The sequence below is a fragment of the Lepidochelys kempii genome, chromosome 15, assembly GCF_965140265.1.
Source record: "Lepidochelys kempii isolate rLepKem1 chromosome 15, rLepKem1.hap2, whole genome shotgun sequence".
NCBI classification, from domain to species: Eukaryota; Metazoa; Chordata; order Testudines; family Cheloniidae; genus Lepidochelys; species Lepidochelys kempii.
Window position 1 is genome coordinate 20,125,016 of NC_133270.1, and position 25,214 is coordinate 20,150,229.

At 39.3% G+C, this 25,214-nt stretch overlaps 1 protein-coding gene across 5 annotated transcripts in view; it reads right to left on the reverse strand.

Moving 5' to 3' along the window:
- Positions 1-5,156: 5,156 nt before the first annotated feature.
- Positions 5,157-25,214, reverse strand: part of SFSWAP (splicing factor SWAP) — a 94,577-nt gene continuing 74,519 nt past the window's right edge. For 2 of the 5 annotated variants that reach the window (XM_073312291.1, XM_073312290.1), the window contains 5 exons: positions 16,671-16,826; positions 15,387-15,512; positions 10,125-10,295; positions 9,038-9,110; positions 5,157-5,579 (listed from right to left, as the gene is read on the reverse strand). In XM_073312291.1, coding sequence (XP_073168392.1) covers positions 5,514-5,579; positions 9,038-9,110; positions 10,125-10,295; positions 15,387-15,512; positions 16,671-16,826 — 592 coding nt within the window. In that variant the 3' untranslated portion in view covers positions 5,157-5,513. Of the gene's footprint in view, positions 5,580-9,037; positions 9,111-10,123; positions 10,296-15,386; positions 15,513-16,670; positions 16,827-25,214 lie in introns of those variants that run through there. The other 3 variants (XM_073312294.1, XM_073312293.1, XM_073312295.1) reach the window with 2 other exon arrangements.

Below are 25,214 nucleotides of genomic sequence, written 5' to 3' on the forward strand. Positions count from 1 at the left end.
CTTACAATCCCACTGCTTGAGAAACAGAGGCATAGCTCAGGATTTTATCACCACCCTGAAACCTGGCAAACTTGTACCAGCATCAGGCTGCTTAGGGCACTGACATTTTAATGAAAGGGTTTCACAAGTTGTTGAAGTTTGGGAACCACTGGGTTAGACATCAGTAAAAACTCTTAACTGTAAGAGTAGTTAAGCACTGTAACAACTTACCTCTGCCAAAGACATTTGATTGTCATCTCCATTTCAACTTCTGATACACAGATTGACATCCTTTCATCCATTCAGCTGCCTCTTTCTGGTCACAGGCTTACAACAGTTTTGCAAAATATGCAGTCTTCTCTAATTACACAGAAGGCAAAAGAAGAGGGAAAGAAAAGAAGAAATAAGCTGGGGAAGGAAAAGGGCACATGGTGGGTGGATAGAGAGATGGGAGGAGGGGGAGAGACATGTCACATGACAGGTGATGTTTAAGATTCAGCCAGAGCTGGCAGTATTAGCTGGGTCCTTCTCTCTGGCCTGGACTGTTCAGGACATCTTTCAGAATTAAGACAAAGATCCAGGGTCTCAGGAGATGATGGGGGTGGCAGCTAAGATCGTGACGCTTGCTCCCATGGCCAATATTTCTCCCCAAAGTCTTTCTTTAAAAAGACTCCAAAAAGTGGTGATAGGTGAAATAGCCCATCCGCTCATTATTTTGTCCACCAATTAGGCCTAATATCTGAAATGCCAATTTTGGTTTGTTAGTCCTCAACTCCTTTGGTTTATCAGGCATGGTTTTAAACACAGTCCTTGAGTTATATCAGTAGGCCTTTTTCTTTGGACTAATTCAGTCCCCCTTTCCCATCAATGTTTGTTATAGGTTATTGTGACATCTTGTGAACTTTCACTTACTTTTTACTGTTGAGCTCACAATTATGGTAAATGTGTAGCATCAATTGTTACAACACTTCCAAGGATATAAAAGAGGAAGTGGCCCCTACGACCCCTCAGTTCCTTCCACTAACTGAAGAATTCCTAACCTGAGACTCTGAAGTGGGGAAGGTGGACAGGGAGTGTAAACATGCAGAGGTTCATCTCAAAGAACTCTGTTTACAGATATATTTTAATGTTTTCCTTTGAATGGCCTTTGCATATTTCTACTTGTGGGAGTTTAATTGTGGGAATTTAATTAGTACAACTCCCAAAGAGATAGACTGAGAAGTTCTAGGTAAATAAGGACAGAACTCTGAAAAGAAGCATTGGTTCTGGATGCCAGGTCATGACTGAACGAAGGCAACTAAAAGTCTCATTCTCCCCAAATCAAATTTTAACAAGGAAGAATTTTTGCTAAAACCATATAGTTATTGTAACAGTACCACAATAATGCAATGAAGATAGCATGAGGGGATGCCACAGAACCTGAACGAGGAGTGACATTTCCAGGCAGCTGACCCTGTTGGGTCATAGTTGTAAAACATATAGTGCATTTTACATAGATAACCTTTAGACCATGACTGACTGACTCCTCTTGCATTAGCTCCATTTCTCCAAGAGCTTGGGGAAACTTATAGATATGCTTCAGACCCATATAGATATTCAAGCAAAAATTCAAAAATGCTAGTGAGGCTCAGGGACATTCAGACAGGCTACTGGCTGAAAGAGATGAAAATCAAGGCATCTTAGACAGTTGGGAGGCAGATACAGACAAGACCACCTGTTCTGTAAAAATGTAACTTAAAAGGAAATAGTCATTAGGCTTGTATCTCAGTAAATCTCTAAGCTATCAAGAATGGCATCTTCCTAGAGATATAGTACAGAGAACAACCTGACCAGTGTTTAATAGAAGCCTATGAGCTTGATGTGGATAAAAATTACAATCCCTTAGGTTCATGCGAGAAGGGAACACCCCTAGAGCGTGACCAATGCACCTATTCTGCCGTATTGGCAGTACATCTCAAGCGTTACACTCGTGAATTTGGTCTATTTTTTTTAAACTCTCAAAGAAAAGTAACTACCCCCAAACACTTTAGTTACACAGAACAATCCTGTCATTCATAAGGTGCAGAAAGGATGTCAAACAGAGATGACCATCAAATGTCTTTGGCAGAGGTAAATTGTTACAGTGCTTAACTACTCTTACAGTTAGGAGTTTTTACTAAGGTCTAACCCAGTGGTTCCCAAACTTTAACGACTTGTGAACCCCTTTCATTAAAATGTCAAGTTTTCCAAACCCCCTCCTAAAAATGAATATTTCCAGGGATTTTCTCCTTTACCTGAGTATAAATTATAAAAGCAGTGATCTTGGAAATGTAAAATTTGTTTTTAATGACATGCTTATTACACACTATTATTATGTATCATTACAGTATTTTTATTACATTAATAAAACAGCAACACCCTTCTAAGATCTCACTTTTGTAACATATATCACTTTGAATAAGCCTGTTATATGACAAGGCTCCTATGTTTCATCAAGGAGTATCAGATGTGAAACAGCATGAAGGTTTTTAAGAAGCCAACTCAGAGTTCCTCCGGCACAAGCATTCAGGCCTCGAGCAGTCCAGGCAAACAACGCAGGTTACAACCAAGCTTAAGCTTGTTCTTCATAATAATTTTAAAAACAAATACTAGTTACCTATTTAATTTTAAAAACAGAAAAAAATATCCACCTCCCTTTCTATTTCGTATAAGGAGTCTTGAAGTTTAAATCTCCTCAGTGTGATAGATATGCTTGCTTTGATCTGCTTAGCTCTTGGAAGTCCAGGGGATCCAGGCTGCAGACCCCATGCTGCCTGGGGACCCTAGAGACAGCTCTGTTCACCATTAGGGAATTTTTTCCCCCGAGAACACCGTAACATTTTGTGAACCCCAGTTTGGGAACCACTGGTCTAACCTAAATCTCCCTTAAATTGCAGCAAAAGAGATTTAGGATCTAATGAGGGATCCAAGGAAATCCGTGGTAAGGTAAGGATGGGCACCCCTCTTTGTTTGTACTACTCGTACAGGGTTGCTACCCAAGTCACTACCCAAACCTAAACATTGCATACTACATGGTGGACTGAGACCTGGACCTGAAAAGTTTGGAGCTAGTTATAATTAGAGACAGGTAGCCCACAGTGTCAATAAAATTAGCTCCTATGAGAGGAGTCACCTGGATCTGTCAGTGTATTTTTGATGTTGGATATCAGAATGGTTCTCAGTCCCACATATACAGTTCTAAATCTAAATAGGATCGTCAGCACTCTATTCTCTGAAGAACCTTAGCAATGTGCCTTTAATTCCCTGAAGAAACAGCAACCCTTGAATGCAAAAGCAAAAAAGAGGCTCTGAAGTCAATAGGCAGGACTTTCTGAAGCAGACTGATTCTATGACACAGGAACCTGTTTTTCCTATGGAGGCTGCATAGCAGAGAAATCTTTGGGTCCATGAGATCTCAGAACTGATAGAACTGTGGTGAGTATATGACCCTCAAATCCTAAGGGAGCCTCTGATCCAAGCACCAGTTCTCAGCAGCTGTATTCTCGTAAACCTGGTCCGGGGCAGCTGAATTTCTACTAGACTTACCCATCATGGACTTGCTGGAAACCCAAGAGAACCGGAAAATGTCCTACCCAGAACTAAGGGAACTGACAATTTCAGAACCAAGTAAACTGGTATCCAAGACTTCAGACAGTATGGGGCATGGTACTTCAGTCTGCATTAGAGGGGTGTAAATTTTAATCCATACCAATTAGCCTGCTTGGACCCTGCAGGTGTGCACTAAAAGTTCCCTAGGAGCATTAATGTAGTACTGGTTTGAAACTGGACTTACAAGAGTCTAAGAAGGGATCTAGACCTTTCTTTTTGCCTAGAAGGAAGGGCCAGACAGATGGGGCACCAGAAGGGGAAAATCCCTCTCCCAGACAAGCAGGGCATCTGACAATGGCCACAGAGGAAGCACAACATTAAAACTCTGCACTGTAACAGAATCTAGCATTCCAGGTCTGATCAGAAGCTTTTAACGTACTTTCCCTTATCCGTGTTGTGAGGACTGCCACAGAGGATCTGCTTCCTAACGCTGCTATGTTGGGCATAGAACCAGAAAGGCAAACAATTCTGCAAAGATTCTGGAACTTGCAGTAGCGGACCACACCAACCTGGGTAGATTCGAGGGGGGGTCTCAGTGATAAAGAATCACTAGACAAATTGCTCACAGAGATATCAGATCCTCACGATGTCTGGATCCTGGACAAACTGATTCATTCTTGGCAGTCCTTCAAGTTTGGCTGTTGAATCTGAACTCAAGCAATGACCCTGGATTCATGTTCACCTGCTAGATCCAAATGCAGGATTGCTCTTGGCTCTGAATGCAGATCCATACTCGGCAGCCAGATATCCATACTCAGCATTTTTGTTGTTTTTCCTCTGGATCCATATCTGGGTTTTGCATCCCTGTATCTATCCTCCGTAGCAGGATCCACTCTCTGCAGATCTAACTCCTTTGGAGCACAGATCTAACAGCCAAAGAATCACTTTCAGTGTATAGCTAGGTCTCAAAGTCAACATGGATAAACTCAGGGACCTGACAAAGCTTGTGCCAGAGGGGAATATTTTTTTAAATATTTTTTAATTTTGCCAGATTGACTAAGTGGAAACAAAATTTTCTCTAAAAAGCCAGAAAGATTTTAAAAAAAACAAACTAACAAAGAAAGCAACAAGGACACCGTTTGTATGTAATCCGAGCTCACTGCACCTTTGGTTGTTAGAAGCAACTGAGGAGTGGTCACTCCTCTTTTTACTACCGGGGAACCTTCCAGGATGGGAGGTAGAGAGAGGGGCGAGTGGCCCCACTGGCCCAGGTTCCAGATGCTCACAAGCCAGGAACAGTTATCCCTTAAGAGGGAAAATGCAGAGACTCATCTTGAAGAAGGAAGGGGGCTGTTACTGAAAACAACAGATATTTCCGATGTGCTCTGCACACTGGAGTTTAACAAAGGATAAAAAAAATTCTGTAGTCCGTGTGAAAACCAACTGTGGTGTAACATGCTGAGCAATGTATGTGTTTAGATCATCTGATGCACAAAAGAAACTGAAAGGTGTTTTTCAGTTCAACTTAGCAACAGCGTTGCCTGAGGAACTGCTTTAAAAGACAGTAAAGAAAAAAACCACTCAAACAATTAAGCACCCGCCAACAAGTGTGTTGCTAATAAAAGGTGTTTCTCTCCTCTTTTATTGTGTAATACTTTATCACAGAAACATGATATTTACATATATACAGACTGCTGATCATAAAATCTTACTGAAGAATTAGTCAAAAAAATCAATTTACAAAAACCAAAAGCTGTCAAGAGAGATTCTGGGTGCAAAAAGTCATTGAAGTTCCTAGGGAACAGTTCTGTACAGATAAGGTTTTTAGTTCTTCAGGTTTTGATAACTTTAGACAAAAGAGATCTGAACCAAAATGAGCTAAATTTGTCGGCTGTACATTTGAGATGAGGCAGTTTTTTAAAGTGTTCCTCTTCACACCGTTTTCTTGATGGTCAATTCAACAAGTCTCAGGAGGCACTAGTTTGTATGTTTTTGGAAGCCGCAAGCATCGCTCTCACTTTGGCCATTAGATCCTATAGGGAGTAGAGAGGAAAAATCGTCAGAAGTTTCCTTAGTTTTTAATCAAGAGTTTGAAATGGAGAACTGTCTGCACTAAAGTCAGCAGTCCTACTGGTAAGTTTCCCAGAGGGTGAATACACTCAGTCAGGACTTAAAAGCACTGGCCTCTTGATTTCACAAAACCACATACTATAATTTTAAACTAATATATATATATATATATATATATATATATATATATATATATATATATATATATATATATATATATATATAACAAAAGGAAACTTTTTAAATAGCTAAGAATTAAATCTCACTGTAAAAAATTTCAATAGGAAAGAGAAATGAAACAACAAATGATAGGGTAGAACATGTGTGAGCTGAGTAGGTGGAAAGAATGGAACTGAGGCAGTGGCTATACACAATACAACACAAGATGAAGGGCATACATTGCAGCATGAACTTTCATTTTCATGATACGCTGATTCCAATGGTACCAAGCCGCCCTCCCCCCCACCCCAAAAAAGAGAATTTGGAGAAGACTCTTGCTGCAGCAATTAAAATTCACCTTTAGAACACTAGTATACAGTATTTTAAACAAGTACTTCCACAAAGTCAGAATGAAATATAAGAGAGCTCCTGTCCAGAGTCACAGCACTTAATTCGGTCCTGCCAATATCCAGTAGAGGCAGTTCCTCACAAAAGAAATGTAATTTTATGTACGTTGAGCCTGATGGCTTCTGTGAAGCTTTATGACTACAAAATATTTTAAAAAAGCTTCTGAATACCAAATGCAAAATTACTAAAAATGTGTTTACTTTGAAAGAGTAATATCCATCTTCCATAATGCATGTCAGAAGATGACTTGCTATACATAGGCTAAAAGATAATATCTAGCACTTAGACTGCTTTTCATCTGTAGATCTAAAAACACTTTACAAAGTATGTCAATATCATTATTGTCACTTTATAGACGGGGAAACTGAGGCCAGGAAGGGCCACCACTTGCTCAAAGTTACCCAGCAGGTAACACAGCTTTTCCGAGTCCCAATAAAGTGCTCTATCCACTGGCAAAATTAATTTACTTGTGTTTCAGAAATCTGTGAGACCTGAATGTAAGTCTGATTTGGAGAAACAGCACAGAAATTCCACTAACAAAAGCACACTCCTCCTCTTTTTGCAAACAGTAACTGTTTTAACTACTATTGAAAATGTTGGAGCTGTCCTTCAGACATATTTTAACATTTACTGCGGCTGAGAAGCCGACATCAAAGGCTGCAGATAATACCTTTTCTCTTGTTACGATTGTGTTTTGAGCAAAAGCTCAAATACAAACTGCTTGTCACAGAAACAATTTAGTCTATCTAGGAGCTATTTGTAACAATAAAAACCTGTCTCAATTATGCTTTTCTAACTGATACTTAATTCACTCCAAGGACCCTAGCACCTCTTATAGCTAACTAATAATTAGTTACTTGGCAGATTACTAAGAGCTATGTACTAAGAAAACTGTCTCTATTTTCCCCCTCTGGTTGCTATATTTCTGATTCCTTTTCTTGGTTTTTCTTTCTGCAGCAAAAAGTAAAAAAGTATTTTGGAAGTGTGTTCCTTTGACAGAGCAATGGGTAAAGTACTAGCCACTTGTGTATAAAGGAATTACATTTAAGAACAGTTTTCATTTTCCGGAAGAATCATCAATTTCTACAAAATGGGAAAAACGAATAGCGTGCGCGCACACACACAAAAGTCATCAAGGGCCAAATTTCTCCATAGCAATTGTGCTTCTGAAAATGATAAAAACTGTAATTAAGGCATTATAACAGTCTTCCTCAAAACTGACATATACAAAGGAAGTTAAATACTCTCATTTAGAAACTAAGCTACTGAATCAAATTAAAATTTTATGTGGATTATCTTTTTTAAAAGAAATGGAATATAGTTTGAATATCAACTAAATATTTTCTTAATATTAATTGTGTTAAAGGAAATGAATGTATTAAATAGCTTTAAAACATCATTTTGATTAGCATAAGAAACAAGCCTTTGATGAAACCATTCATGATGTTAAAGTCATGAAGTGATCCACAGCAAAATAACGTACATCTATATTATGCCTAAATGGGAAATAAGTCTTACTACATCTGTTTAAAAAAAAAAAAGTGGTTCTTGTGGTACTATTATATTTAAGGGACTTCCTGTTACAAATAACCTATTTTTACATTTATAATTCAGTACCAGAAGAAAAACTTTAGAAAGTATTATTTGTCTATTTTCAGCCAAAATTTTAATAGGATGTGTAGCATCCACAGACACAGTAGTAAAAAAAAACAACCACCACCCTAATCTATAAAAATTAGAGATGCAAAGAGATAAGCATGCCCCTGCAGACATGAAGGCCCCATTACCTACTAGGACTTCTTGTTTTACATACCCCTCTGTATACACATCTCTCACACACACACGGAGAATGAAGTCTGTTAACACAAAACAAAACCCTACAGCAAACCGTGGGGTAAATGGGGCGAGGGAAGCATGGTCAGCTGAAAACTCCTCCCTAGAGCTCAGAATGAAATGTTTCCTATTTCCAAGCACCACACTCACATCTCTTACACCTCTACATTCCATCTATATTTCTTGTGAAATGCAGTACAGAATGCACTTCAATTGGAAGTCCATTTCAACTCTTTTTAACTCTTCCATTATGCCTACGCATTGCAATGATGATTTTCCAAAAACTGGGTGATCCTATTACTGTTGAAATTCACTCATCTGGATAGTACAGTATGATACTAGATCAGTGTCCCAGCATTCACTCAAATTTTCTAGCTGTAGCTGGCAGATATTTTTATGCAGAACAATATTGCCAATGACTGAACAGTTTCTAGAAATAGTCTTTTCTACTTTTATTTTATCACCCCTATGCCTGGTTAAGCCTTCCCCACCAATGACAACTGTTTAAGCAAAAGTAAAGAATATTTAATATAACAGAAGCAGTTCTGCTCTGAAAAAGGTCTCAGTAAAAATGGCATCCATGTTTATTAGGTCTCAGTGACATAAATATTAAATATTGACAGTTTACAAGAAAAATGATTTTGCCCCCACATGAGCTTTGCAAACTTAACCTGGTGTCAAGATAGGTTCTTCAATAAAAGATGCTGCATGGCAAATTAAGACTCTCAGTAATTTTTGCCACTGATGACTGAATTGCACAGTCTCATTCAAAGCATAATTCAGCCTGTTGTACTTTTATTACTGGTTATGGTGTAATATAAGGCCAGGTAAAGTTTGCAAGCATAGCAGTTGGAAAAACTATTTTATTGTACAATGAACTATTTTAATATTAAAACAAAGAGCATGGACTCCCACCATACTTAAAGTTCGACATCACACAATTATACAAAATACCTAAAGGAGCATGCTACAATGATGGTAATACACTTCATTAAATAATAAAGAACGTCTTAATTTATACCTGAGTTATTTTACTTTGCACTGAAGACACGATTGCTGAAGAGATCTGGCCATCTTTTTCCTGAGAAACGCCCCTAAAAATTAAAACTTAAGAATTAGAAATGTATATATTTTCTAGCTATATCTCAGGCAACAATTCTGTCTTGTATGTGCATAAGCCTCCCTCATATTGCTCAATAGTTTTTATGTTTCACTGGACTATAATCAATACAGGTCACTGTCACAGAGGTCATCTCTCACACACCTGTGGCCAATGCTATAGAGCTGGGGTTCTCAAACTGGGGGTTGGGACCCCTCAGGAGGTCGCGAGGTAATTACATTGGGGGGAGGGGAGGCAGGTTTTGCAAGCTGTCAGCCTCTACCCAAAACCCTGCTTTGCCTTCAGCATTTATAATGGTGTTAACTATATAAAAAAAGTGTTTTTAATTGGGGGGGAGGGGGTCCACACTCAAAGGCTTGCTGTGTGAAAGGGGTCACCAGCACAAAAGTTTGAGAACTACTGCTATAGAGAGCTCTGAGTATCAGTGCAGAAACTGTGAACAGACTCTACTCAATGGGTAATTCAGTTACGAATCCTCAACAACAATTACAATCAAAAGGAAAAACAAAGAAATCCATCCCAACAAAGTGTTATGATTTTTAGTAACTTTAACCACCTTTTAACTGTATGATTATGGCGGTCTCAGTAGCATCACTTTGGTTCAAGTTGCACTGAGATGTCTATATGGAAAAGGAGCGCTATTCCTGTTGTGTCTCCCTTAAATGACTGTTTCATCTCTCACATTTTACACTCACTCTTCCCTGGGCAATTGAGTTCTCTAGCATTTCCTCCCGCCTGAAATATTTTTTTAGAAAATTCACCCTTTTTGAAAGTTGGCCCTGAGAGTCTCATAGGGTTCCCCACAATCTCAGGTCCCCAGCACAGTTCTAGTACCCCCTCGCCCCCCGCAACCACACTGACTCACAGCCCTAACTTCTTGGAGCTCTGCATAACTTGTATTACAACTCTCCATGCACAAATCCAATCAAAAGGTACATTCATGGTCAAAAGCTGTCAGTATCACCATATGCCCTTGTGAAAGTGTTACCTGGAGCGTTCTTGGCTGGATTCCCTACTCTCCACAGGAGACACACTAGTTGAATGTACAGAGTTCTTCTGTGTGGACTGTTTGCCTGGTGACATGGATGGTGAATGAGACCTAGCTTTGGACTTGGTACATGATCTAGACCGTCGTTTCTTCTTCTTTTCATGTGGGCTTCTGAAAAAGGAAGCATTTTATTGGAGGAGATTTAAAATTATATGTTGTTAACCAGTTTAAGCAGAAATCATATTAGACATTTCTAACAGATTTTCTAGGCCTCCTGGATGAGGTGCTCCTTGTGCATCGAGTACGCACTGTAACCATCATACCATGGGTAGCTATAGTCCTATGATAGTAGGAAGGAAAAACTCACAGGAGTCCTCATACTTAACCTATACATTATGATTCCCAGACTTCAACCCAGTACCTGAGCATTAAGAGTACTTGCGCCTCAGCCCTTACTTGACCTTCACAGAAACACAGGAATTAACATACCAGTCAGGAATCAGATGTTTCAGAGGAAGGTGCAAGAAAATCCTGTAATGGACAATTATAAAATAACCTGGCTGTAGGGAAAGTTTGATTCTAACTCCCTAATGACCTGAAGCATGAGTGTTCACAGTCTTTATTTTTTAATTCATTCTAGAAGAACTATGGACAGTCTCATCTAAAAGTCAAACTGATACCTTATATTTTCCTTCTAAGCTAACGAATCTGCTTCTGTGACCAAACCTACTGCATGACAAACTTCAGTCCGAAACAAAATTACAACTGAGCTACTGTATATCTACAATAGTCCTACCCAAAGCAATATGCTTGGGATTGCTTTGAGTAGACAATATGACCGTTCGCTATAACTGACAATCACTACTATAAAAACAGGAACAAAGTAGACTTATGGATACATAAAATTATTTTTATTGTTGACAAAACAAGGGGACTACACAAATATTCTAAAACTATATCCAGCACTGAACTCTAGTGTTGAATTCTCCAGGTAAAACTGGAGACTGAGTAATCTAGATCTTTATAGCTGGCTATGAATTTACAGACTAACATCTCAGTTGTGTAATTAAGATTACTGAATCAACCTCCATGCAACAATTCATTGTATTCCTGTCCCCCTACTCTCCTACTTTACATTCTCTCTATTTTTAAAAGCTTAACAAAAAACAAACTATTAATGTCCACTAAGGAATCCACAAAGTTTTGCTATAACTTTTACAGTCTACCATTGGAAGTAGCTTATGAGTTGCTTGATGCTTCTACTGTGCCTTAACATTTCAAGCCACATTCTAAATGTCACAGTTATTAACTCACTCCAATTTCCGTGGAATTTTTCACCCCTGAATAGCCCAATTAATGTACTTTTTAGTGTATTTACTAGCCTAAAAGAGTATCTTTAATCAGAAAGTTATAATAATGTATGGAATGAAGTTCTTGAAAATTTATGATTTCCTAAAAAAGCCTAGCACATCTCTGGAAGATGAGAAAAGAAAAAAGTGTCTTACATTTCTGTGCTTAGTATTTTTCAGGATAAATGGTGGTAAAGTTGTAAAAGTACAGTCTTTAAAGCACTATATATACCCCACATCATTCTCTACATCTTATTCTTTTGGGTAAGATTTCCAGCGAGTTAACATTAGTAACCAAAAGGTATTGTTCAGAGCAGTCAGTGGAATAATTATTATGTTTTAGATGATTACTTTCGGACTGCACATAGTACTTAATACATTCTATAAAATGAAGAATTGATAACATTAAACACTAACTTGCTTAGGGAATAAAACTTCAATTTTGTTGTATCAATATAATATGAAAAATGGCAAACAAGTACTGTACACAGCTTAAGACTTAATCCAGGCAGATACTTCACCTTTGAAATATCAGTTAACATTCAGAAGTAAAAAAACCCCCAATCTTATAATTACAAAACTCTTACACTTTTACTTGCATTTTAAAACAGAAAACAATATTCATGACAAAAACAAATACATTAATTACTTATACTTACCAAGTGATACTGAACATCAGACAAGTTCACGGACCTATTTAAGCTCTCCATTACCATAAGGAGCAAAGCCATAGGAATCAGCTATCCCTTGACTAGTAAACTCTGTATTTTAATTGCTGTGTTTCTTAAGCAGCAAACTATAATTTTGTGCTATGAAAATATTTCATAGAGCATGAGTATTTATTAAGTTTTGAATAGTGCTTTTCTAAAAGTAAAAATATGTTTCACTGTAAGCTTTTTTATTTTATAAGTTTTTATTCTAACAACATGTAATGACACACTGGTAGTAAAATATCAAACAATATTATACTAATCACATCTCAATTTTCCATGGCTTATTTTTCAACAGCACATACCATAAACAGGATGTACTTATAAACAGTGTCCCAAATCTCTCTCTCTATCTGGAGTGGACGTACCATACACATTCTTAAACTAAGGCCATTTCTTGTTGTCACTTTTTGACTTGAACATACTCTACTTTTTTCACCAAGCTCTTTGTAGGTTGATTATTACATGCAATTTAGAAATACAGAAAGAGGACCTACACTGGAAAAGGCAATCAGATGTACTCTAGAAATATGTCCTACTATACTTAATGAACAAGAGGTCGCTAATTCATTGAAGTTGACACAAGGAAAGCTGGCTTCTGGGTCCTTGCAGGTAGTATGTTTTCCATTCATAAAAATCCTACAGGCCAGCTTCACTCATGATTTTTTGCCTAGAAATCCTTCGCTGAACCCTAGCAATATGACTAGCAAGCTCCCAGAACTGGCTGCATGTTTGTTTCTGTCTAATACTGTTTCCCCAGTTGTTTGAATTTTTGGCATTTACTGCCAGTTTTTATTATGCATTGTTCAGTGAACTATACCCATAAGACCTTAGTTTCAGCTTTGTGCTGGAGATCTGCTATATGGTTTCTAGCCATATTAAGAGTATAATGCTATTTAAAATAATTTTAAAGGATAAAAACAGATTTCCTTCTTGAATCATGGAGCCCTTCAAACCAAGCAGCCACAATTCAGCACCCCTAGTAGTGTAGCAACTGTAAGAATCCTCTATTCATTTAAACTACTGAATGGTCAGCCACTCATACCACTAAATACTGAACTTAAGTGTATACACACCTAGTGCATGACTTGGGGGAAAGGATTCATTTTACTTGACATTCTGGTTTTTCAGGGAAAGGGAGAAGATTAGACTTATGAATGTTGAGTCTTCTGATCTACTTGACCTAATCCACCAGGAGTCTGCAACAGGGTCTTTTGTTATTATGAGGCAATAAATATGGAAAACGAATTCACCGGATGAAGTAAACTGGTGAGGTTTCCTTTAAACCAGGGGTTCTCAACCTTTTTCTTTTTGAGCCCCCCTCCCGCTCCAACATGCTATAAAAACTCCAGGGTCCAGAGGAGAGGGGGTGTTGAGGGGGCCTCAGGGCTTTAGCCCTGTGGGGTGCCAGAGCTCTGGCCAGGCCCCATAGGCGTAGTTTGACTTTTATTTTGCTGGGGCAGGGCCCGGTGGGGCTTGGGCCAGCTCTGCACAGCAGAGCCAGGGGAGAGAGCACCACCTCCACCCTGACTCACCTCAGCAGGCCACGCAGGCGGTCTGAGTTGGGTTAGGGTGCAACCAAAAATTATAACTCAAAGGGAAGGGTGTGGTCAGCTCAAAAAGTATGAAAACTGCTCAGGGTGCAGGCAGGGTGCAGCTAGGAACGGTATGCACACAGGGGGGTAGCTCAGGGTGTAGAAAGCAGGGGTGGGGGTGGGGGTGGGAAGGGAATCTAGGGGCTGTGTGCCGGCAGGGGCACTCTGTGGTTCCTGCTCCCAGGGGCTCTGCTGGTCTCCCAGGTCCCCCCACCCAGGTGGCTCCTACTGGTTGCATAAGCAGTCAAAGGGGGCTGGGGAGCTTCGCGCACCAGCAGCAGGAGATGGGGGTGTGCTGCCCGCCCAATGGTACCAGCGAAAGCAGCAGCTGCCCTGCATTGCCTGGCTCCAAATTCCTGCTTCCAAGTTGGCCAGGAGGCAGGGGAGAGGAGGAGGTGGGGTATGCGTCTGTGCCTCCGGACTGCTCCACTTTGGTTAAGGAACTGCAACTTAACTCATGGGCTCAGGGCTTCTCCTCATGGATCCATACAGGCCCATGGACCCCTGGTTGAGAACCGCTGCTTTGAACTGTGCGATCACCCCCTTTATTAATAAGTTGCAGGAGTATGCAACTTGGATTCTACCAGGTTTTTAATTTTTGCTATCAGTACGAGAGTAAAAGGACGTATTATTCCTCAACTTGGATGCACTGCTGCTCTGCAATGGGATACATGATAGGAGGGAGGCAGGGAGGCATAGCTCAGTGGTTTGTGCATTGGCCTGTTAAACCCAGGGTTGTGAGTTCAATCCTTGAGGGGGCCATTTAGGGATCTGGGGCAAAAACTGGGGATTGGTCCTGCTTTCAGCAGGGGGTTGGACTAGATGACCTCCAGAGGTCCCTTCCACCCTGATATTCTATGATTCTATAGGGATTATTCTCATTTTTTAAAAAATAAGACAAGTGGAGACCAAGTACTTTTTTTTAACCAAACATGGACAACAATGAAAACAACTTGCTCCTTTCCCACCCCACAACAGAGGGGCAACCTAAATTTGGGACTGAATAGGATTCAGAGACAGGCATATGAAATTGTGACATGCACACTTTAGATGCAGTTACCCCAAAGAGCACATCTAATTTAGCTTTGTGAGTGCATATGCATGTGTGTGCTCCCAAGCTGATGACTACACACATTGCACAAATATCTGCACATCTAAACTGAGAGTGCATGGTCTCCCATGGGGGAAGGATGGTAGCCAGACACTGGGAATTCCAAGTACAAATCTGAACGGTTTCCAATATTTGCAGGAAGGAAAGCACAGCAAAGATGTTTCAGACTGGGAAAGGGTTAGAATACTCTAACTACAGTGCATCAAGCAGCAAGCATGAACTGTAAAATAACCTGTCACTGTACTAGATACATCCAAAGCATGTACATGCTCATCACTTTATGATGTAGACCTGTACATACATTCTATACAGGAGGGACCAGTGTTTCTACTGCAAACTGTTTTTTCACAGGTTGGCTTGTTACTCATTATATAATGCATGGCTGAACCAAAGCCTCAGCTCACAAAAGAAACAAGCTTTACATAAACAGTACACACAAAGCAACACACAATATTTAAAACTCCAAATAGGGCATTTGTCATGACTGGTGCACATACCTGGAACGTGTGCGTTTCCTACTCATTCCAGGACTGTTACTAATGCGATAAGCCGTTGGAACAGCCCTTTCCTCTCTTCGCCTTTCAGGTGAGTGGACCCTTCTCCGTGGAGATCTCGATCGTGACCTGACCGGGAGGGAAAAAAGTTTTATTTTTTGTTGTTGTTATTGCCGTAATTTGTTGTATTATTTTTATTTCAGTGGAATATGTTGTCATCAAACCCAACTATGGTGCCATTCAAATGCTTATTTGTTTTCATATCAACATGGGATATTCCCAGTCTCTAAGGCTTGCCAGGGTCACGAGGGTTTCTCACCATCAAAATATTTTATTTATATTTATGAGAATGAATTACTTGCTTTTCACTCTCAACAGGGGAAGAGGTGCCACGTGAACCACTCTCAACTCATATTAGCACTGGGATGTCAGTGCAGTTAGTCAGTTACCTCTCATGGGAGACAGTTTGCTAACTGTTATGCTTAAGTCCATTTTGGTTTAAAGCCTAGAATCTTAAAGTTAGACTTGACTTTGCCTTTCCAAATTAGCAGCATGCTCTAGTGTTGCTGCATCATGCAGGTAAATTGAAAACAAACAGTGAAGAGACTGAGTTAAAAAGATCATTTTGTTTTGAAATTTGTAAGTTTCCTCTGAATATTGACAAGTCAAAGAAATTCTGTTCCTTATGCTGCAGGAAAATCCTGATTATTCAATACTTTCAACCTATGCAACTGACTAACTCCTGACCAAGACTGTTTAGCATTAGCACTTCAACTTGAAATGTCTGCCCTACAGAGAGAAACAGAGCGCGCCCAGTTAAGATCAGAGATCAATGTAAGAGCGCACGCTTATCTCAAAGATTTAAGGCTAAATGTTTGTAAAAGTAAAACCTGAGCATTTCCCAGTAGAGAATACATACAATAAGAAAAAAGCAAAAATCTTTCCTTTATTTAGCTCTGTTCCCAATAAGATATGTAGATCTAATCATTTTGCTTAGGGATTTTGAATTTTTACTCCACTCTCCTTTATACAAGACACTTTACCCTATGTACCTCAAGCATTCATTTTCTTCAGAAAACCTAACTTTGCAATGACTAAGAGACAAGCCATTTGTAAATCATAGATCCTATTACAGTCAAACAGACCTACTGAAAGGAAAATCGCAACAGCAGTTAAGTACTGTATTGCTATTTAACTGCTTTTTCACTTAGAAATCTGACCTTTACCAGGCCTTTCAGAAGGATTAAAGGAAAAAACAGATTATAAAGTTTGAGGTCAGTCAGACACCTTGACGTTTTACCAGGATTTCCCTCTAAAGAGCTCCAGCAGTCAAATCTTTTCGTTGTCGAAGCTGCCTGATAATTTTCTCGCTCTGTTGCTGCTGCCATTGATGAGTTGCTGAGACTCGGCTCCATGCTCAGTGTCCCTGTGGATGCTGTGAGTCTGTGATATGGAGGCACACACTTCACATTGAGAATAAATGTGCTAGTTTTGGTATTAACTAGAATCCTGAAAAGACTTAATCCCTTAACCAAAGCTGAACCTTAGTGAAAGCATGCTTATATGGACCAGCCTACAAAAGTCCAAACAATCAGAAAAATGCATTAGCTTAAAATATTTATGAATTGGGTATGATTGTTTTGGTTCTATAACATTTTTGCAATCACTTCAACCTGAAGAGATTTAGCCACTAGCCTTCAAATGATTAAAAAATGGCTTAACTTTCTCATTGGAATATATGGAATTATTATTTTAACTAGAATTCATGAGACATTCATAAGGCATTGTACTCCTTTAAATAAAGTAAGTTAATACCAGTCATATTGTTTAATAGGCTCTCTTAGAAGTTCATTATTCTATAAAGTTGTCAAGTCACATTATATCTGAAGAAAGCGGAAGTATTTGAATAGATATTGCCTCCAAGATGAATAGATGAATTCTGGAGCAACAGGAAACACCCATTTTACAAATTAGGTGAGGGATTGCTATTTTGAGGTAAATTTTAGTTCCATTTTTGAAACCGGGCCAATGAAAAACATAGCACACATTTACCTATTCCATCCAACTTGGTTTACAAACTAACCCTTTAATGATGCATCCTGCTCCTAATTACTACCCATGGTTCATTAAGTGGATAAATGGAGTAGGTGGCTTAGCAGTAAGCTATTACTAAAGTACACCAGGAAAGTGATTAACATCAAATGGAAGTTTAGAGCTTCCAATTCTACTCACAAGTTCAAAATGCAGACTTACATTTTATCTGCAAAATCATTAAATCATTCACTACGTAATGAGTTGCTTTGCAGCCCCTTTTCTCCTCCCTTCTTCCCACTCATGCCCCATGCATTATCCTAGATTTTGTTCTATGATGATCTATTTCATACAAAATAGGGAGATTCAGACTCTCATTAATATGGTCATTATTTACATTTACTGGTCATCAACTGTGAAATCTGAAACTTCTCAGCCAGAATATCATGCGCAAAACTTCAGTGATTGACATTCTATGCTACTAAAACAGAGCACCACTATCAGACACAATTTACGTCAAATTTGTTATGGTGCTTTGAAGTTTATTAGAAAAAAAGGGCATTGATGGAGTGTTGACTACAGATAAACAAGAGGGTCCCAAAACTTACTTGTTTTCCAAAATAGTTCTAACAAATTCACCCACATCTGTTTGGATTGACTTTAATTATTAATTTGTGAATTTGAGGAAATATCTTTATGGAGCTAAAATGTCCACAGGAAGCAGGGCTGCAACACACTATGGGGCAATTGAGCATACTTTATTGCTTTCTAAAACTCTAGATGCATCTTCTTGGTCTGCAATCAAATCCTTGGTATATCAAGAGCTTTAGGAACTAGTTTCAGGATACACATTTGGGAAGCGTAATGGAAGGAATACATATTTATGTAGAAGAGTCATTGTTAACATGACAAGGCCTGCAATAAAATTGATACAGCTGGGTTCCTCACATATCTACAGTTTTTTACCTTGTCTAGGAGAATTGCTTTGATCACATGTTTAAGCAATACCTAGTTAAATATCTTACATCAGCCTGAATCAGTGATGTTATTTGAACAGGAAGTGAATTCTGCAACTTCAACTGTAAGGTACAAGATTAAATTAAGTAAACTATTTAAAAATTAAGCTGTATTAACATCAATGGTGCATCATGTATATTTACTAAGCTGTGACTCTAGTATGTTAACAGTGTAAGAACAAAAAAATATATTGCACTCTTAGTCTCATTTATACCAAATAGCAAATTGCACTGACAAATTGCTATCCTTCTAAAAATAAAATACCACACAAGGATTTTTTTAAAGTTATGTAAAAGCCTCTAAAAATCACTTGCTTGTGAGGCAAATTTGGCCTATCACTCGTACAAGAAAAAAGGCAAAACAAAAATTAAATATGCTCTGAAAAGTTAAACAAACATATTTTTAGCTTCACTTCCCACAGCTCATCCCCTATTAACTTGCTCCAACAAATTAACTACAATTATTATGCTGTACCAAATTATCCCTTGAGGATGTTATGCCCCAATGTATTTTTACAACTACATAAGCAATAGCAACCCAGGAGCCTGTAATTCAAATATCAAGGTACATGGAAAGTCAAATCAACCCCTATACACACATTCTTTAACATCTGAAAAGATCTAAACCAAAACAAATAATAGTTTTCCAAATGAAGTGAAATGTGTGCCAATAGGTCATTATTTGTTTACACATTTCACAACATAGAGTTCATTACTGTCCAATTAAAACATATCCTAATCAGTAATTTTGGAAAAAGTACAGCTTCTCTTTTGGCTGTCACAATTAATTTAAACTACTAATTTAAACAGCTTCAGACCCAAGACACAAATCTCTCCTGTGTAGATACATCAAGTTTAATGTGCTGGTCTGTCAAAAAGCTATGAAATTTTGGTAATTCTGAAAAGATATCCGCATTCTGGAGTGCTTTATTGAACAGGCTCATAAGTCAAACTTAAAAAAAAAAGTTAAACAGGAAGTCTCTCTCTCCGTAATTACTATCATTCTAATCTGCTCCAAGTGCAAAGTAATCACTGACAACTGCTGTTAAAATCTGAAGGTTAGGAACTGCTGCCTGCACAGCACAAAATAAGATTACAAAAGCATAACACACCTGTTTAAAATAGTTTTAAGGTTGACACAGACAAATAAAGCAACTGAGGGTATGGCTACACTATGGACCTTACAGCAGCACAGCTGTGCCACTGTAAGGTCTCCTGTGTGGCGGATCTATCCTGGAGGGAGAGAGTTCTCCCACCAGCATAATTAAACCACCCCCAACGAGCGGCGGTAGGTAAGTTGGTGGGAGAGCATCTCCCACTGACATAGCCCTGTCCACACCAGCACTTTTGTCAGCGAAACTTATGTCAGTTGGGGTGTGTTTTTTTCACACCTCTGACGAATAAAAGTTTTGTTGACAAATCTGCTAGTGTAGACAGAGCCTAAGGCTGTTAGAATTTATGTAATTTAATACCAGTGTCCAGGCATTATACGAAAGCCCTTTATCCCAGGTCACTGAGTGGGGCTACTCATCATAGATCAATCTTTACAAATAGTTTTGAGTAATGGATTACAAGTGGGAAACAATATACTTCTAATTAGTCTCTACATCTAAATAAGGTATGGTATGGTAGGAAGTCATAACACTGGGTCTTGTGGGAATCTAAAGACTGAGCAACATGCTTATTGCTACAAAACAAGGCATACAAAACAAGAAAGATGTGTGAGAAGCCACATTTTGTATGCAACATGACAATGCAATGCTTTAACAGCTCAATTGAAATGATTCCGACTTATCTACCAATTCAATTGCAAAGGTGTTAAACTTGCTTTAGTATTAGGTCACAGACCGTGAGTTACTTCAATTTAATTTTTTTCCATTTCACATTGGTGTCGAAGCTCATATTTAACATTTTGACACAGGAACATCTCCATAAACTTACGCTGAAATCATTTTGTAGTATTGTCCATTGTAATATTGTCTTGAGAAACTTTCAGCTAAATTGTTTTACCAGTGTGGTCATGTCATCATTATCTTTACAGGCTTGCATTGATAACGATTTGCCATTGTCCTGATACTGTAAAATTGTAGCCACAAGCATTCCAACATGACACAAAAGCCTTGGTTTTTACCCAGATTTCTGGGGAGTGATGAACATCAGGGCAATCTGATAGGTCTGGATTGGATTGCCATTTCTGACTGGTTATTCTGTTCTAGGGAGCTGTTATTTTTGTCAGTGTACTTTTACAGTTACGTCAAGGGTACAAAGACCTAAAGTAGGCACTTCCCTCTTTTTGTTGTGTATCTAAATCATTGTCTTCCCAACATATTGGGATCACAGCATCTATAAACACACAATTACAGTTACGGTTGAAATGTTTTGTTTCAACATTGCAGTGTCATGCATGCAGAGCCTATCCGCATGTTATGGGAGCTATTTTTACAAAAAAGATTTTATGAAGGTGACAAGTACCAAGCATATTCAACAAGATTTATAAAATTTTGATGTCAGTTGGTTCTAAACTTAAACGAAAAAAAACCAGCAATGCCTACTTAAAGGATTCTTGTCTTTCAATTAATCCTTTTCTGTCTAGAACTTGGCAAAGAAAGGGAAGACACTGTACCCAGAAGATTTTTTTTTAAAAAATATCTTCTTACTAAATACTCTGTAAAGATAAATGAATTCCTCTTTGTAAGCAAACGAGCCTGGAAAAATAAACCTTATGCTTATATTAGCCTGAAAGTGACAAGGAAAGCAAGCCAAGGCCTGTTCAGAGTTGCATGAGGAAAGCTGAAGTTATGTACACTCATATGTGCGTTTAAATAGGTACATAGCATACATGTAAAACCCTACGATCAACATTAGAAAATACATGAGACACAGCAAAACACTGTTTTGAGACCCATTCACTTGAGATCAGATTCTTCTATGTTCACTGGAGCTGCATCTGTACCCTCTGTCCCAAAGATACAAGGGATGAAGTGGGGCCAACTGCCACAGTTCCTTTGCCAATACTGTTTCCTACAGGAGTAGGTCTCCACATTAGCAGGGAAGGATGGTGAACCAGGGGACCCGTGTGGGCAACACATTTTGAAGAATCAGTTACTGTAGGATAAGTAACTGTTCTTTTTTCTTCAAGTGATTGTCTACACAGATTCCACTGTTGGTGACTAACAAGTACTTGTCTACTTGCTTGGCAGTGGGTATGTAGAGTCCAGCCTAAAGGCCAATGCAGGACTGATCTACTGAAATTGGCAACCAGTTTGGAGGCCTGTACTAGGGAATGCATAGTAAATGTGTGGATCAAGTTCCATTCTTCTGTTCTATACACCTCAGGTATGGGTATATTACCCGAACAGGCACCTAAGTCTGAGCCCTTGTGGAATGAGCTCTAATATGGCTGATGGCTCTTTCCTGGTTAACTTGTAGTAAGTTCTTATACTGTCTGAGACCCACTAGGATAACAGTCGAGGATATAGGTTGCCCTGGGCCCATCAGCAAATGCAACACAAAGTTTATGGGTGTTCCTAAATTTCTTAATACTATCTGAATAAAAAGATAATGTTGTCACTACATCAAGCTTCCCACAGGGTAGGGAGAGACTGAGGAAAGAATACCAGAAGATGAAAACTCATTTACGTGGAATTCCAAGACCACCGTGGGGAGAAACTTAGGGTAAGGTCTAAGAGTAACCATCTCTTTATGAAATGTATATGGAGAACCTGGCATAACAGTCTGACTCTCCCAGCTTTACTTCCTTACCCTGGCTACAATTGAGAGGGTAGGGAGGGAGTGCACAACCCATCAGCCTTGGGTTCCAAGGATATGGGGCTTTTGAACTGGGGGAAAGACATATATGAGCTGCTTCAGGAATTCTGTCACTGTAATGTGGGAAGATACAGTGTGGCCCTTAATAGAGAGATGATACTGCTGCCAGATGGATTCTTATTAATGGATGGAGTCCAGACTGCTTCAAGGTGACAGTCCAAAACTGACACTGGTGCTGTGAGGGAAGAAAACTGGTGCTGAGATTCCCAAATAGAAAACCTTCTCCATTTAGCTCTGCAAATAAGTCTAGTTGAAGGTTTCCTGCTCTGGAGCACAATGTTCTGAACTGCAGCAAAATAGCTTTGCTTTATAGGTAGGGTCCTACCAAATTCAGTGTCAATTTTCATAAATTTCACGGTCACAGCATTTAAAAAATCCTGAATTACACAGTTTCAGATATTTAAATCTTAAATTTCACGGTGTTGTAACAAAACATGAGCGTGTATTTAAAAACGGTAAAATACAAACCCCAAAGGGGGGTTGCAAGGCTAGCCTTACTTCTGCACAGCTGCTGGCTGGGTGCCCAGCTCTAAAGGCAGCGCTGCTGCCAGCAGCACAGACGTATGGGTGGCAATACCGTGACCGCCTTCTATAATAGTCTTGCAACACCCTTTTTGGATCAGGACCCCCAGTTTGAGAAACACTGTGTACTTTTGTACACTTTTACACTATAATATAGGATAAAAGTACACAAAAGATCAAATTTCACGGTCCATTACACATTTTTCACAGCCACAAATATGGTAGGGTCCTATTTATGGGATTCATTCAACCAGCATCCAGGCTGTCTAGTGCCAGGATGCTGGGTGTGGGTGCAGGATCTAACCATTGTTCTAGGAGACCTGAATAGAACAGGTAAGATGGTTGTGCTAACAGTCACCTAATCTGAATCTGAAGAACAGCTTGGCCCATGCTGAGGCTACTATGATTATGCATCTTGCGTTCTGCCTCAATTTCTTCACGGAACTTGATATCATGGGGTTTGGTGAAAGGCATATTATCCTCAGGGATTAAGAAATGAAGCCGCCATCTGACAGGGAACTTGGGACTTGTGCCTCCTCTGAAGCAGAAATGCTGACACTTCTTGTGGTTTGTTGCGAACAGATCTACTACCTGCAAAAGACACTGTGCAGAACTGACTCCTTGACAGACCATTTTTATTTCTTGGAAAAGTCCCTGCTAAGCGGGTCTGCTAGAGTATTTGAAGACCCAGAAGGTGCAGAGCTACTGGCATTATCTGGTGCTGAATGCACCACTCCAACAGGCATACAGCATATTGACACGGTAGGGATGATCATGTTGCCCCTTGCCTGTTGATACAGTGAATTGCTGCAGAGTTGTCCACCAGCACTCTGAAGGTAGGATTTCACTGATCTGGAGTCTAACAATGCTTCTGTTAGTGCTATGGTGTCAGAGAATTTCTCCCTGTTTATATTGAGAACTACCAAGGTGAAAATTTTCAGGACTGTCTGTACTGAATTAATTACCTGTAGTGATCACCCTTGAATTAGACAGTCATCTAGGTAAGAGTATTGCTGGATTCCCTGTCTCCTTGGATGACTTGCCACAACCAAAAGGTATGTGATAAAAACTTGGCAAGGTAAAGAAGATGAAGGGCAGAACTCTATTAGCGGTAGGATGTTCCTAGAAGGAATTTGTTACTTCCTGTGAGCTGGATATATGGTGATATGGAAACTAGGTACCTTGGTGGTCAAGAACTGTGGGAATCAGTCCATAGGATCTAATGAAGGAATTTATAAAAAAAAAGTCAGAAATAAGTCACCATTCTAAATTTGAAAATTGCAGATGAAGGTGTTGAGATGTTGAGGATTGAGGATGAGCCTTCAGAAGCCTTGTTCTTCTTTGAGAGTAAGAGGTAGTGGGAATAAAAGCCATTGCTCCTTGTTAGCAGATGAATCAGACTCCCAGAGGCCTTTATAGATTAAGCAAAGTCCCACAATGCTTTGCATCTAAATCTTAGTGTTGTTGTTGACTGACAGATTGTGCGTCCTCTTGCTTTGACCTGTTGACACTTAGAAAATTGTGTCCAGATGTCCAGAAAACCAAGAAAGGGAATACCTATTGTTAGAGATCCCTTCTGTGATACTGTCTTTAGCTTATATATTATGTAAATTAACAGGCCATGAAGGGAATTCCATGGCTCAACAGAACATGAGAATGGAATTCTGTCTCTTTCGTAGACATATATGTTATATACAAGGATAAATTTCTGAACACTAGTTGGAATAGACCAGGCAGCAGGACTGCTTCCCCAGATCAGTATTGTATTTGCTTTTCTTCATCATGCTGATTAACCTTTGACTAATAAACTTTGATTAATAAATTGATTGGGCCTGGATTATCTGACATCTCATCAATAATCTAAATTGAATTTTAACACATTGAACTCCAAGGGGATCCTCTTACATTGTTCCCAGTTGTAAGAGGCAGTTTACCTCTTGCTTCTTGTGGGGGTGGGGGGAAGGTAAGGGAGTTTCTTGTGAGAGGTTAAAAAAAGAAAACAGATCCCATGCTGGTCCAAGCAGGCTCCTAACAATAGCATTGACTCTTCGGCCTATTTGAAGCCCCAAACTGTGGAGCAGCTGAGGAGAGCAGAGGGTTGCCTCCACTTTAATATCTGCCTCTTCCTTTGAGGCTGTGAGGATCCTAGTGATAAATGTATCAAAGAACGCTGCCTGAAGCATGGCTTGTCTTGGCAGCTTTCTTTTTGGAGCAGAGACAGAACCCCACGTTGCACAAAGCTGCCCTGAAATCTGAGCGCCTCATCAGTGCCACTATTAAAGGGACTGTTGCCCTCAAATGAGGAGGTCTTGACAACTTGAGCCCTGACAATCTCCTCATAGCAGCTGCAGTGGCCTTTGTTCAGATGAGTGACAGACACATCCAGCACAGTCTGCAGAGATGTTCTGGCAGTTAGGCAGCCCTCAGTCATAAG